At 50.9% G+C, this 15,048-nt stretch overlaps 1 protein-coding gene across 3 annotated transcripts in view; it reads right to left on the reverse strand.

Moving 5' to 3' along the window:
• Positions 1 to 706: 706 nt before the first annotated feature.
• Positions 707 to 15,048, reverse strand: part of AFAP1L2 (actin filament associated protein 1 like 2) — a 40,636-nt gene continuing 26,294 nt past the window's right edge. For 2 of the 3 annotated variants that reach the window (XM_023729965.1, XM_023729966.1), the window contains 12 exons: positions 14,090 to 14,179; positions 12,410 to 12,494; positions 11,566 to 11,670; positions 9,020 to 9,231; positions 7,005 to 7,150; positions 6,159 to 6,270; positions 5,294 to 5,533; positions 5,035 to 5,209; positions 4,595 to 4,750; positions 2,887 to 3,080; positions 2,647 to 2,769; positions 707 to 1,737 (listed from right to left, as the gene is read on the reverse strand). In XM_023729965.1, coding sequence (XP_023585733.1) covers positions 1,711 to 1,737; positions 2,647 to 2,769; positions 2,887 to 3,080; positions 4,595 to 4,750; positions 5,035 to 5,209; positions 5,294 to 5,533; positions 6,159 to 6,270; positions 7,005 to 7,150; positions 9,020 to 9,231; positions 11,566 to 11,670; positions 12,410 to 12,494; positions 14,090 to 14,179 — 1,665 coding nt within the window. In that variant the 3' untranslated portion in view covers positions 707 to 1,710. The remainder of the gene's footprint in view (positions 1,738 to 2,646; positions 2,770 to 2,886; positions 3,081 to 4,594; positions 4,751 to 5,034; positions 5,210 to 5,293; positions 5,534 to 6,158; positions 6,271 to 7,004; positions 7,151 to 9,019; positions 9,232 to 11,565; positions 11,671 to 12,409; positions 12,495 to 14,089; positions 14,180 to 15,048) is intronic. The other variant, XM_023729967.1, reaches the window with a different exon arrangement.

Below are 15,048 nucleotides of genomic sequence, written 5' to 3' on the forward strand. Positions count from 1 at the left end.
CTATTTTGATGATTTTCTTTTCCCCAAGAATTATTTAGGAGTGTGTTTAACTCCCATGAGTACTGATTTTCAATAGTCTAGTAGTATATGATCAGTTTCTGCAGTTTTCAGTGTACTTGGTACATTAATTATCCTACCAAAATCCTCTTTTAACCTTACCATGGTGGCTCATTGGTTAAGCACTTGGCTACCAACAGGAAGGTCGGTGGTTCGAACCCACCAGCCACTCTGTGGGAAAAAGATGTGGCAGTCTGCTTCTGTAAAGATTACAGCCTTGGGAAACCCTACAGGGCAGTTCTAAGTAAGTTCTATTCTGTCCTATAGGGTCACTATGAGTCAGAGTTGACTCGATGGCAATGAGGTTGGCTTATGCTACTCACCCATGACTTAAGGCGGTTTACAGTCTCCTTCGAGGATTCCACATTGTAGTTTTGCAACAATTTGTTGTATTTGTTTTGAAGTTCAGTGTGTAAATGGCCCAGTCATTACATGAAATACAAATATAAGGAAAACTCACAATTAAAATTTTATTTGTAAAAATCTAACTCACCACTTGGTAAAGGGTCACCAAGTGTTTATGACAAAAGAAGTAAATGCCCTGGGATTAGAAAGACTCAGAAGACCTTTAGTTCTCAGAGAACTCTGATTCGGAACTCCCAGAAATGGGGCAGAGATGATACATGAAATGTTTCAACCTTTCAACCTGTGTTAAAAAAAAAAAAAAAAAAAAAAAATGCCATCTAAGGAAAAGATAGGGAGGGGCAGCCCAAAGAACAGCATTACCAACTTTAAGAGAAAAATGGAGATCATCTAAACCAAAATTCACTACTTTTTTCTTGGAAGGGGCCTGGATAGTGATACAACTTGAAAAACAGGGACTAGGAGAGCATTATATTAAATAACTCTCCCCTTAAAAACAACCTGGCCACAGGACTGAATCTGTAAACAAAGGATAGTTTTTTCTATGGTAATATAAAAAGTCAGTTAAATCTCAAAAGACATTCTAAGTTACAGAATTTTAAACATTTTTCTATATATACACTTGAAATTTTATCTAAAAGTAGTTGATTCAGGCCTGCCCTGGGACAAAAACAATGTCCTTGACCTATGACCTAGTGGGGACAGTGCCTCAGCAGAGTCCCAAATATTTTCCCGTTATAGTTTCTCAAAAAGCATGTTGTAGACTGCCGCTGTTGGGCCTGCAAATATCAGAACCAAACGGAAAGCAAGGGCAGGTGAACCCTCAGCCCTGCTAAAGTATTGGCTAAGAGATGATGGGCAGGCGTTTAGGTCTTCTCAGTCAGCAAAGCCACATACCAGTGGACAAGGACCTGCTACCTTGATTTCTCCTCCTTCAAAGTCTCAACATCAGAAGCTTTTTTCACTACTTGATAAAGTACTTGATGAAAATTTCAAAGAAAAAAACAGAACATTCCTAAACACAACATTCTTGTGTCCATCCAATAGATTTAAGTCTCCAAAGAAGCTTTTTTCTTGTTATATTCTTGTTGTATTATTTCCCTTGGCTCTGGGAAAATAATCGAGCCTCCTCTTAGCCAAAGCTCTCCATTCATGGTACCCCAGTCCTTGCTTTTTCTTCTAATCAGACGCACCCTTTCACAGAGTTGCTGCTTTAACGTAGACTTTAACGAAGCAGGATTGTCACCAAGGTCCATATTGATATGATAGTCCTTGGATGAAGCTTATTTCCTAACTTGTTCCTTTCTTCTCCCATTCCTAGGGTACCATTTAAATACCAGCACCCCCCAAAGAAAAAGAAAGTTAGTTATTCCTCTGTAGTAACCCTTATATGCATTTAAAAGTGTAAAAAATATATACACACAAATATAAATATACACACACATATTTTAAGCATAAAAGCAGTTAGGAATAGACATGGCAAATACATTTCAATCCCTGTGCCAACTCTGCTTAAGCGTTCATCACTGCGTAGAGCACCTATTAGGAAATTTTGAGGCTGTGGCACAGAGTGCTGCAAACAATTAGTGATGTCTGCCATGGCAGTGAAGGAGCAGTGTGGCTCATGTGCCAAGTGTTTCCACCGTAGATTTAATAGTCATCAGTGTAGATGCCTCAAAACATCTCCAGCAGGAAACAGGATGGAAATTAAGGAGCAGAGTTTGCCAAAAACAAAGGCAGCTCCAGGCATTTTCTTTACTATACAAATGAGTAAAGGACTAAACACTTTTTGTGTAGCCCTTGGGAGGGGGAAAACCCAGTAATAGCATCCATCCATTTCCTGGTTTAACTCCCAGCTGGCTGGGCAACCTCGGGCAAATCACATCACCTGTCTGAATGTTAGTTTCAGTGGCAGAAGTCCTTTAGAATCACTGACCTTTTAATTTGAAAACTATTCAGTCACAATCAGCTGCCCCACTGGAGTCTACTGCTACAGCGTGGTGGGGAGTTAGGGACTGACATGTTCTCTTGGTAAGAACACGTGAACCAGGTGCTGAAGACTGAGCCAAAGGCACCCGAAGCCAAGGCCTGACTGTTCCTGCTGTGAGTGGAGCCATCACTCAGGGTAGGTGCCAAAGCAGCAAGGTACCACGGGGGTCAGAAAAGGGACTCCCACCTTGGTGACAGTTCTGGTGGCCCTGAAAAAGGCGGGCAGCGACTGCTTACCTTGGCTTTCTGGAGGACGGTGCCTTTGCCTGTGACCATGACTGAAAGAGGCCTGTTCTTGAGTGCTGTCGCCGAGTTGACCGGAGTACAGTCTGGGACAGGGATGGGGCTGGCAGCTTTGGGCTGTGGTCAGAGGAGAGCAAGGGCTGAGTCAGAGGGAGGGGGACATGATCCACCTCCCCCAACCCATCCAGGAGGGTCCTCCAAGTTGCCCAGAGGAGCCACGGTTCCCGCACTCACTCGGGGGCTCACGCTCTCCAGGTGAGTGGTGTCCACAGTGGTCCCCAGTGTCACAGGCCCTGCCTCAGCCTTCTTGAGGTTGTCCTTCACCTCCATGATGTTGAGCTCCAGGTCCACGCGCCTGCTCTCTTCAATCCTGCACTCCTCATCAATTTCCTTCAGCTTCTGCTCCAGGCTGGCCAGGGCTCCCTTGTCTGTGGAGAGAATTAAGCCCCTCAGAGAATGCCATCTCAGCCACATCCAGGAAGCCCTACTGGGTGGGAACAGGACTGCAGGTGGGTATGAACCCCAGGTCAGGCTCCAGTACTCAGAGCTGGAATGGGACGGGCCTCTCCCTGTGCAGTGGGTAGCCTCAAGTCCTGAGTCCTGCGTTAGCATTCAACAAAGGCTGGGGAAGGCTCTGGAAGAAGAGAAGTCTGCCTTCACAAGAAGGCATGAGTCTGAGGTTACTTGTTCTGGTGGTTTCTCAGAGGATCTCAGTTGTTTTGATATCTGCTATTTTTACAGAGACCCAGAAGGATGAGAGAAGCTTTATTAATGATCCTTGGAGGATGCTAGGCTGTTCTAACCTGCCCTCCACACTTCCTTCAAGACCAGAACCCTCGTGCCTCTGGTGCTTTCCCTAGGCCTAATGGAGCAGTGGCACCTTCTGAGTCTTGTATTATGCTTCTCCTCTCAGCTGTTAGGTTCTCTGGTACTGCAGCACCAAGAACTATGATCTGTGGTATTCCATCATAGGAGCTCACTGATCTTTCTCCCAAGGAGCACTGCACCAACCACCAGGGCTCCTTCCCTCAAAACCAGTGGGCACAAATCCATAGAGACAGAAAAATAGATTAGTGGTGGCCTAGGGATAGGAGGGTTGAAGGGAGTGACTGCTAATGGCTATGGGATTTCATTTTAGGGTGATAAAACTGTGGTGAGGGTTGTGTAACTCTGAATAACCTTAACACTACTGAATTTATATACTTTAAATGGGTCAATTGCAAGGTAGGTGGATTATAACACTGTTGTATAAGAAGAAAAAGGTCTGCACCTCTCAACCTCCTTTTTCCACATTTTAAGCTTCACAGGCATCAGCTGGGTTTGACTCCTTATGTACTTGTTATTGCAGCTGCAATTTATAGATTAAGTATGAAAAATTACTCTATAAAAACCAAGTTAAATGCTTCGGAAAGGTTCTGTAAGAGACAAGTTGCTGGAAAACAGCTGTTGCATGATGGGGGGATGATCTGGAAAATAATCTAGGAGGATTAAGATTTCTATGCTTCTTTTAAAGTGAACAAAAACTCAGACACTTGCAAAGACTGAAAATTAAGGATGATGTATTATGGGTATGTTTCATGCCAGAAAGATGACCCAGGAGGTTAAGGCCTTGGCACCACATCAAAAAGTGACATAATGAATAAATGTTTTAACTTGAGACAAATGTGTATAAAGTCTAAACATAATTTTTAAAAATTTCCTCCTTTAACCAGCTGTTTTTACTACTTCTGGTTGACATCAGGTCAAGGGGTTCTCTGTACAGAATAGCAACCCCTTAAACAGGCTCAAACAGGATTAGCAGGGAGAGAGTAACAGAGGGGAGTGCCGAGCTCTGTCAGAGGTCAACGGGGCTAAGGCTCACAGTGTGGAAGGCAGGTGCACAGATCAGATCATTCCTTCAGAAAGTCTGAGCCTGCACACCCACGAGTGGGAGGCCCCTTACCTGGACACTTTAACAGGGCCTCTTTCAGCTCCCGTTTCTCTTTCCGAAGTTGAGCCAGGTGTCCCCGGATTTCTTCCTTCTTCTTCTCCAGCCTCTCCTTCTCCTCTGTGTACCGCTTCACCTCAGCTTCTGTCCTGTTCTTGCCAAGTCTGATCTCTGCAGACCCAGAGAGAGGTTCCCCAGGTCAGCTAGGCTGGTACACAAGGGCTGCCCCAGCCCAGTTCCCAGGCTCAGCCCTGGTCTGTCCCTGAGAAGTCAGAGCTGGGAGGCCAGGCCAGCCTACAGACAGGAAAGGAAGCTGGGCCCCACACCCTTTGCTGAGTGACCTTGGGCAAGTCCCTTCACCTCTCTGAGCCTCCGTTTGCTTATCTGTGAGGGAGGGAACAGAGCTGACATCTCCAAGCCATTTCCAAACCTTAGGCTGTGTCTAGGACAAGCACCTGCACTGGTGGCCCGCAGCCTGTCCTTCCCGGGCGGGCTGGCCCCAGCGGGGGTCAGGGTCATTGTGTCAGGGCAGCTCTGTGGGAAGGAGATTTTCTGCTGTTCGGTCTGGATTTTGACGGTGGTGATTCTCAGGCAAGGCTCCTCAGGCTCCGGACTCTCCCACCGCCTCTGCTTTGGGAGAAAGTGAACATGACTCAGCCGGCTGAGCGGCCTAGGAAGGTACAGCCAGCACATCTGCCGGCAGACGGCCTGTACCTGCTCCTCGGGGGTCTCTGCAGCCTTTATGCAGGGCTCGTCTGGGGCAGGGCCTGGATCCACAGGGAAGGCCTCAGCTGGGTCGTCCAGGCAGGGCAAGGATGGGGAAGTGGCCTGGGCTTGAATGCTGCCGGAGCTGTGGAGGAACGACTTGATGGGCGTGAGGTCCAGGTACACTCGGTCAGGCTTGCTTGCACATGGAGCATCTGGCCCCAGGGTATCTTCCTCGGTGGGGTCCAGCTGCAGAGGAGAGAGAGGCAGGACTTTCCCCACTAGCTGTGCTCTCACGGCTGTAGAGGGGCCACCACCCGTGCTAGAGTTCTAAGGGACTGCCCTCCTGGGGAACCCGGTGATGGAATCAGAAGGCCTGGGTTCAAGTCCTGAATTTGCCACTAGGAGGTAGGAGACCCAGGACATGGACATGTTAAGTATCTTTCCTGAATCTTATATTTTCGAGTAATACTCCCCTATAAGGGGGTTCAGATTACAAGAGGTAATCCACGTGAAGCCCCTAGCACGGCCATTAAATGCCCAGCCAATGGAGTTGGCCATCAGTACAATGATTCCATCTCAGCTATCAACTTGGGCTCAAAGACTGATGGTGTTACTGCTCCCAACGCCACACCCCCAGCACTGACCAGAGTGGTTAACCAGCTGTTTTATCTACACAAGTCTCCCAGCCAGGCAGGCAGCACAGCCCCAGCCTCCAAAAGAGGGCCTGTTCCGCCTAGGTTCCGCACTGATGGAATTGAAAGTGCACTCAGAACCCACTCAGCTAAGGGACAATCTAACTGTGTCTGGCGTTGAGGCAGGTTTGGCAGGAGGAGGAGGATGGGGCAGCCCCGGGCCAGGCCGGCCCCCTTACCATTGCGGTCAGCTCTGACATCTCCACATCGTCGTACAGCTCCTCCTGCCGCTCCTGGAGGGGCAGGCCGTCAATGTACGCATTCGGCTCTGAAAACTTTCTCTGCATCAGTCTGCAAGACACGGCGTGGTGAAGGATTCAGGACAGGGCAGGGAAAGCCACATCTCAAAGGATTGAGAACCACAAGGGTACAGTGAAAGCCGGAGGCTAGGTGGAGACCTGGGAACTGACAGCTACCTCGTTTCTTTGGGGAATCTCCTCCCTCTAGTGCCTTCATATTAGAACTCTTGGTTCCAGATTTCTCTCCCAGAACAACGCTCCTTGCCCCTGCCCTCCTCTCAGGCTCCTTTTGCCACCTTTTCTCCCTGATCCCTGTCGGTTAGGATCTCCTCCCAACAACAAAATCCCATCTTATTTCATCCTCACAGTAGTTTGGGGCATAAAACAATCGCCATTTCAGCGGCTTGGCCAGCTTCCCACAGCTCCACCACCCTGCCCCAGAGCACTTCTCTGGGAGCCCCAGGCTGCTCCCTTGGAAAGCAGAAATGCCAGCCCTGCTTACTCCAGGGTGTGCTAGGGATGGAGGGACATGCGGGAGGTCCGTTAAAAGGCCGACTCTGTCGGAAGGAGAGCATCTAACCAGAGTCAAGGGTGCTGGGACCCGAAGACTGACCCGGCTTCTAGCCCTTAGCTGGGCTTCCCTGAGGGCTACTCCTCGGCCTTGGACTTGGCCTCGGCCTCTTCCTGCTGCTGGGTAAAACAGGGCTGAACCGTGTCAGCTGCCACCCTGCTGTGGGTGACAACCAGAGGCCACTCTGGGCCCTAGGTCTGGAAGTTTATACTCACAGCAGCGAGTTTTTGGCTGCAGTCACAATACAGGAAACCCTGTCAGCATCCACATAGTCATAGGTGAATTCTTCCGGGTCTGTCTTAGAGCCTGACTCAGACAGCAGGAGGCCCAGCCAGTGGCCCATTTCCTCAGAAGACTTGGCCTGGGAAAGTGGCCAAGAGAGATTAGCAGGGTGAGCTGTCCCTGCCTGGTGTCCAGCCCCTCCCCACCAGGCCACAGCAGCACCCCTGCTCCAGGCCCACCCCGGGCAAGGCAGTTGGGAGGGCCCAGGCACTCTCATTTTACCAGCCTATCCCATCCCCTATAGTGACTCCAAATAACACTTTGTGCCACTGGTGATAACTTGGTTTCACCTCAGTGACACCGCGGACATCAGTCCTAGGTGTCACAAGTGATTTATATACGCTTATTTCTAGAAGGCTAAGGGGCTGAGGAGAACTGTTAAAACTGCCTATACTTTTTAGGTTGGCACCTCTATTTTATACACTATCACGTTAGCTTATCACCCTAATCCATGCATGCAAGGCTGCCTGGACCCCTGCTAAGAAATCACAAAATTCAAATGTACTTTTTGTCTATGGTTTTGATGCAAAGTCAAGATGTCTTAAATACCTTACCAGGTCAACCAGCTCTGACAAATCAAGAACTAACTCCCAGTGAATTTGGTGCTTGTTTTTTTTTCGGGAACAATGCATTCTAATCAAATACGCGCACTGGGTGCACTGGGTACTTCTACTAAAATGCCAACATTATTTGTGGCCTTTATAACAAGAAAAGGCTGGGCATTTATTTCTACGAGAAAGCACAGCTACCACACTGACATCATCTAGCGCAACTCCGCTGCCCTTTCTGCTACGTTCTCTTAATCACAGAGGGAGCGATAAGTTAAGAGTTTGACATTTAGCTGGCTTCCTTTTCCCATTTATTTCAACTGGGTTTCTCAATACAGCGCTCATGGGCAGCCCTTAGTTCCAACTCCTACCACCTCTGGCCTGAGTAACCATAATATCTTCCTATTGGCTCTCCTGGTCCCTTTTTGTCTTCCTCCCATCTGTCTAGCTGGAGGAAGCATCTCAAAATCCAAATCTGAGCCTGCTGCTGTCCAGTAACACTTTGCTCTCATTGCTCTTAGGATTGAGCCCGAGCCCAAGACCTTCCCTCCGCAACCTCCTTCCCTCCCTCCAGGGTATAGACTTCTACACAAATTCACAGCACCTTCTCCAGCAACTGCAATTAATGGGTAATTAGTTGAATAACATCTCACACTCATACAAGAATGTGAGTTCCATAAGGGCAGGGACTGTTATCTGTCTCGTTCACCATATTATCGTATTCAAGTAGACACTGAATATTGGATGGATGGATACAAGCTTGCTCAGACCCAAAGCAATTGTAATACAGCCTTTTAACCACCGGAGGGCAGCACTAGAGCATAATTTGGATGAAGACCCCTTAGATAAAGTGAACTGGAGTGAAATGGGAAGTATGTGTTTATGCAAGCATAGCTCAGACAAGGCTCCGGCCTGCCACAGCTCCGTGCAAGGCAATGTCATTTCTTATTTCTGTAAAGGTAACATCATATCAAACAGGGTGGGGAGTGGGAGAAGTTTAATTGTATCACAAACCTAATTCCTCCTCAGAGAAGCGCTAACAGGCATCATTTTTAGCTGCTGGGCATCAAGGCTCCCGTCTGCTGATGCACAAACTAAATAAGGCCCTCTCTGACTCCCCAGCGGCCTTTTCCTAGCAGCTCAGGGAGTTATAAATATTCCTCCGGCCCCAAGTGCAGGAACTAGCTCATTGTCCCTCGCCTATAACACAACCACCCTGAGGTCAGAAAGGGAATGGAAATTTTCAAAAATGCAAACAATCTCAGGCAACAGCAAGTGAAAACAGCGTGTGGCAATGCTGTCGCCCTTTGCAGGGCTGCAGAGTCCTCTGGGCTTGCAGCGAACAACCGTGACCCCATACTCGGGCAGTCCCTCCCGTCTGCCCCACTGGCGGGCGGTACCTCGAGTTTGGCCAGCTCCTCCCCGTTGTGGAGGATGCGGAAGGAATAGAGGTGGTCTGGGCTTGGGTCTGGGACCACCTCGCAGCCCACCAGGCTGAGGGGCTGCTGGGCAGCCTTGCTCCGGTTCCGGTCCTGGTAGAAGTGGAGGTGACTGTCCTTGACAGAGCACCAGCGCGACTTCCACTGGCTGTTCACCAGGATGTTCAGGTAACCTGCAGGAGGAGACACAGCTGCAGGAGGGCTCACTCGTGTCCAGGCTGGCACCGCTGCTGTACCTCCTGAGGACCCCCCAAGAATCTCAGGGCACGTCTTCCTTGTGGAAGCAGCTGGACCCTTGGGAGGTGGCAGCACAGAGCTGTGCTGGTTTTAGGACAAGGGGTGTCCAGAGAGAAGTGAGTGGAATCTCTGTTTAGACCAGACCCCATGGGTGTACAGGCCAGGGGCTCCCCCGACTCTAGACCTCATCGTCACAACTCTAAGGGCCATGGCCCCACAGCAGCCCTCCGCGCCTCTTGTCACTAAGACCACCACGGCAGGAAGCTCACCCCACCCCGAGGCTCCTTGCTACAGGCTCGATCCTGTTGCCTCCACACCTAGCTTCCTCAGCCCCTAAGAGCCTTTCCATTCCTGGTCTGCTCAGTCTCAGCCTGCAGAGTTCTCTTCATGGCCAACTCTTCTTCCTCCTGCCAGCTTCCGCTGGGCTAGGGCCCTCGCTCCTATGCTCCTCGCTCAGCCTTCCTTTAGTACACTTGGCTCCTGTCTCCATGTTGGTCTCCCAAAAGGACACATGAGCTTCTCAAGGGTAAGCTGTCTACCACAGTATCTCCAGTGCCTGGGGTCTGGCCCCGAGGCCGCTCCCTCAGGGCCCCCCTTCTCTGTCTGCATGCAGAGGCTGCCAGCACCGGGGTGCACCCTCATACAACCCTTTACTGCTCTCAAATGATTTCATGTCAGGCCCAGCTCCCAGGAGAAGACATGTCCTCTCCACCATTCAATGGACGTTACTGAGCTGACACCATGTGCCAAGTTCAGCATCTGTCTCCGGGGCTCAAAGATGAGAAAAGTCTGCAGTGGGTTGACGTCACCCAGGCTCCTCACCTTCCCAGGGGCACTAGTTCTTAGAAAGTGGATACATTCTCCATCCTGAGGGACCAGTTGTGGCTCTGACCCTCAGCCCGGATTAACAGACCCATGCTGCAGGGTGACAATGCATGGCCACCTTCCCACCCAGCCCCACACTGGACACACCCTGGGGACTGCAAACTTCTCAGAGCCTCATTCACATCACATCCCTATAGCAAAGCGGAAGAAGTTAAGGACCAGGCCCTAGAGATGCTGGTTCTTCCAGGCTACACGCCATCACCATTCCTAGGGGAACTCTAAGAGAGGCTGGGCTCTCAGATCAAAGCACCAGGTCCTGGGAAGGACAGCAGTTCTCCCACCCTCCCCACTGCCACAGGGGACAGGGGCATGCTTAGCTGCTGAGTAGACTTCCAGCAATAGCCCAGCCACAGCTCCCAAACAATGACTCACTGGAACTAGGCCCCAGTGCCAAGCATGGTGCCCTCTGAGGCTGCATGGCCTGGCAGAGTTGGGCTGGGGAAGCAGAAGTACCAAAGGTAAGGCCCAATCTGCTGCCTTCCCACCCTGCCAGCCTCACAAAACAGAACTTAACTGGAACCTGGGAACGAGCCCAAGGATAAGACATGAGTTCCATGAGGAAGAGGAGAATGCCTGAGGGTGGACAGTAATGGCTTTCAGATCCCAGAGGAGCTACAGCAGTGAGTCCCAGGTTGGGAACTAGGACCCCAGGCTCAGCCCCTAACCCAAGAACATTTTCTGGGAAAGGCCCCTCTCCTCTCCTGGCCTCAGTTTCCTCAAGTATGACCTGAGGACAGTAGAGATGACCTCTAAGAGGCTGCCCCTGGATGCTAGCCCCCATGTACACTCTCCATACCAGCAACATGGCCTTCTCGTCATCACCCTAATGGGTCTCACCTATCCCATCTCAGAATCTTTGCGCCTGCCCACAGCACCATCCCAACCCACTGATCTCCCACCCACCCTTCAAGGCTCGGGTACATGAAGCCATTCTTCCCCACACCACCACCTCGGACCACATAGCAGGAAAGGTTCTTTCTGTCCCTGAGTTTTTATAACTATTAGGATGGCACAGGGTGTAGTTATGATATAAAGCCATCATCTCTCCTGGGCTATAAGATCTCAGGACTATGTCCTCCATCTGCCTAGTCCCCTTTTCCATGGTGCCAAACACTGTACCTGCCATGCTCCGTAAGCACTGATCAAATGAACATAATTTGTAAAAACACATTAGGAGGACACCAGTCAGTTACCCTTCACCTCCACAAAGGATCAAACGTTGCGGCAAGAGAGAGTCTGATTAGGCATAGAGAACCACCTGCAGTGAAGAGAAACAGACGCCTGAGGGCCATGGGCTCTCTGTCCCTGGAGAGGTTTAAAGCAAGACCTAACCCTCTGCCTTGGCCATCTGAGCTCCCCTGCCTTTGGGGGGCTGCCATTCTTACTGGATGTCTCAAGGGCCCTCTCTGAAGGCTCCAGCGATGCGGATTTCTTCCTGCCCAGGTTCATTAGGTTGCTCAGTTTGAGACCAGCAGAACATTTCTTCTTGACTGTCAAGAAGAGGGAGAGATCAGTCATCATTGCCCACAGACCACTGACATGCCCTTGCCGGAAGCTGGGGAATATGGCAGACTCGTTCCCGCTATACCTGCCCGTACACATACACGTACACACACACGCATGTGTGTCTTCTGCTCTCCAATCCAGGTTTCACAGCCCTGAGTCAGATGTCTCTAACACACTCACGACAGACACAGAGACATCTCTTGTAGAATATGGAGGCGCTTGAGAATCTTTATGAACTGTCTTGGTTAAAAGATTTCAAAGGGGATTGGTAAAAAGAAGAAATAAAAGAATATTCTATCCCCAGCATTTTGTGACAAGTAACTTCAATTTGGTCACTTCTTTTTCCTGGTTCTATTAGCTGTCGGGGAATCCAAGACAGTGCAGATGGTTAATGTACTTGGCTGCTAACCCAAAGGCTGGAGGTTTGAGTCCCCCCAGAGGTGCCTCAGAGGAAAGGCCTGATGATCTACTTCCAAAAAATCAGCCACTGAAGACCCTATAGAGCAAAGTTCTACTCTGACACACATGGGGTCTCCATGAGTCAGAGTCGACTTAACGGCAACTGGTGGTGGTGGATCAGCTGTAGCATTTCCGAGTAGTTTATAATTGAAGGCGAGGTTAGAATCAGGTGCTAAAATGTGCTATAGTTGAGCCAGACAAGTCTCACACTCAGGGATAGCACATCCCTCCCTGACCGTGAGGCTGAGGCAGAAGTGCTGTTACCATCTTTGGTCTCTGGGACCTCAGGGTGTCCATCTATGCAGCCTCCATACTCAGCGGCTAACAGGTACTTCTCAGCAATCTCCAGCTGTGGAAAAAAGAAAGACAGTGGGGTGATCCCTGGCTGGGAATGGTTACCTCGGAGACTACAATTTGGGGAAAAATAGTAGATGGCTCTTGGGTGTAAGCCAGAGTCAACCTGACTACCCCCTGTCCCTGCCACCTGGAAAGCAACAGTCCAGGTCACTGGAAGTTTGGTCATTAGCCAAGCTTCCCCCTGGGCCTGAGAGCAGCTTCTCCAGCTGCTTTCCCCACCCCCTCCTGAACTTCCCTGCTCTGTCCCACAGCACCATCCCCTCTTCAAGCCACCACCCATCCTCATTCACAGGTTCTCAAAATGACAGCTCAACCTGATGAGGCCGTGGCCCTTGACGTGACAGTGGGAAGGGCAGGTAGGCAGCCCCAGGGTGGCATTCAAGTCTGCATCCCAACTGAAGTGACTCCCATGGTCAAGCTGGGAACCAACATCCTGGGATCGGGTGGGGGAGTCTGCTGAGAGCTGACTGTGCTGCACGGGGTCAGACCACAATTCGGACCACAGCTCAAGCACTCTCTAGCCAGCGGGTGCACAGGTTAGAAGCCTCTCAAAGCCCCACTCCACAGGTGTGTAAACTAGAGATAACATCCTAGTCTGCATTCCCAGGGTTCCTACGGGGACTACAGAGAGCCCCTAGAAAAGTGTAGCTGCTGCTGTTAGAACTTGAAGCATCTGGAATCTTCCTATCAAGCTTCCTCGAGAGAACCACCTACTCCAGACCTCTGGGAAAACCAGCTGATGGGATCCACGGGCAGGGTCCAGGAGCTAAAGCCACCCAGCCAGGGGGTCCTGCTCACCAAGTCTTCAGGGACGGATCTTGTTTCTCACCCCAACATGAAGGAACCCCAAGTTCACTCTGACTTTAGTTTTCTTGTCAGTTATCAAGGAATGAACAAGACAACTAAAACGTCAGCCTAAGTCCCCCTGGAAGGGCCATAGTATTTCTCCATGAGGGATGGCCTGCGCTCTCCAAGAACAAAGGGCTTACACCCTACCCAAGCCCTCTGCATACCCTCTTGCTTTCCTCCCTTCCAGAGATGGGGACCCTGAGACGAGGCCCAGTGACTCTCTGGCTGCTCTGTGCAAGCCCAGGCTTCCGGATACCAACCTGTGGAGACCCGGGGATGTGGAATGTGACCCCACGGGTGGTGGGTCCCTCAGCCAGCATCCAACCCAACTTCCTCCACCTTGTCGCTTATGCTGAGTGCTCCAAAGCTCCAGGCCAACAAGCACCAGAGACCTTTGGCAGGCATCAACAATGAGACAGTTCCCCTAGAGGCTTGACTGGGGAGTAAGTAGGAAAAACAACCTCATAAAGTAAATCTTCCTGTGGCCCACATCTTCAGCATGTGGGCCAAAGTCACTTCTGTTCCAATAAAGCTTCCCCGCCCCCCTAATTAAGAAAACAATTTAGGTCTGTATCTGTTTCACCCGTTTTCCTGCCAAGCTAACATCCTTATCCAAGCATTACATGTTTCTTTTTCATTGGGCTGACATGCAAAAACACAGCTCCCAATTTTACACTTGGAATTTTTACGGAGAAAAAGTGGAATTGCAGTCTCCTCCCGAGAAGGGTAGAGGCTTACTTTCTGACAGCTGAGGCGCTGGGTATCTGGGACGCATTGGTTTCCCTCGGACATGCCCTCGGAAGGCAGGCTGCTCACCTCCTGGATGACCTGATGGGAGAAGAGACGTGTCAGGGAAGGCCGAGGCCCTGACAGGCCCTTCTGGCCTGCACACAGAGCCAGACCAAAGGTCAAGGAGAGTGGGTGGAGGTGAGAGAGAAGATGCCCTATTTCCAGGGAACAGAGAACCACTCACTACCCCCTGGGCCACAGATGGCCTCAGAGCCCAGAGGGGCAGCCACGGAGGGGAGGGCTGTGGCTTCAGGCCTCGCTCCTGCAGGCCCCACATGCTCCGGGGGTGGGGCCTTTGCAGCAAGCTCAGAGCTGGCCAGAGCAGTCGGCCCTCAGCTCCAGGAACTGCGATTAGTCTTTGAGGGTTGTGAAGGGAGGTCGGTTTGGTAAAACTGGTGTGACTAATCGGCCCACCAACTGCAAGAGTGTGCAGCTTCTGCACTCGGGCACATACAGCCAAGCCCACTTCTGCAGTTCTGCAGAGCAGGGAGGAACAGGGTCTCTCTGTGCAGCCGGGACAGAGGCTGGGCCTGCTGAAAAAAAAGCCTGCTTGTCTCTGAAACTACCAGCAGGGGGCTGTGGGGGCAGGGGTCTCCGGAAGAGGGCGTGGGAGTTTGGGGGAGGGAAGTTGGGGTCAGGGATAGGATGGGGGTCTGAGCAGTCAGAGGAATAGCACTGGGAACTGGGAGCAAGGGGCGTGAGAGATGGGGGTAGGGAAGGGCTGGTATGGAGACCAGGCCAGCCAGGACAGGACCTGGGCAAGAGAAGGGAATTACAAACCAAACCAGCAGCCCAGAGCCCTGGGTCCTCATCAGCTCTGCAGCTCAGGGCCAGCCCCTAGCTTTCCCTGGGCCTCCGTTCCCGTGTCAGCACTAGCCACAGTTCATGTAGCACTCCCCGCAGGCCAA

Source organism: Trichechus manatus, unplaced genomic scaffold (assembly GCF_000243295.1).
Source record: "Trichechus manatus latirostris isolate Lorelei unplaced genomic scaffold, TriManLat1.0 scaffold00031, whole genome shotgun sequence".
Classification (NCBI taxonomy): domain Eukaryota; kingdom Metazoa; phylum Chordata; class Mammalia; order Sirenia; family Trichechidae; genus Trichechus; species Trichechus manatus.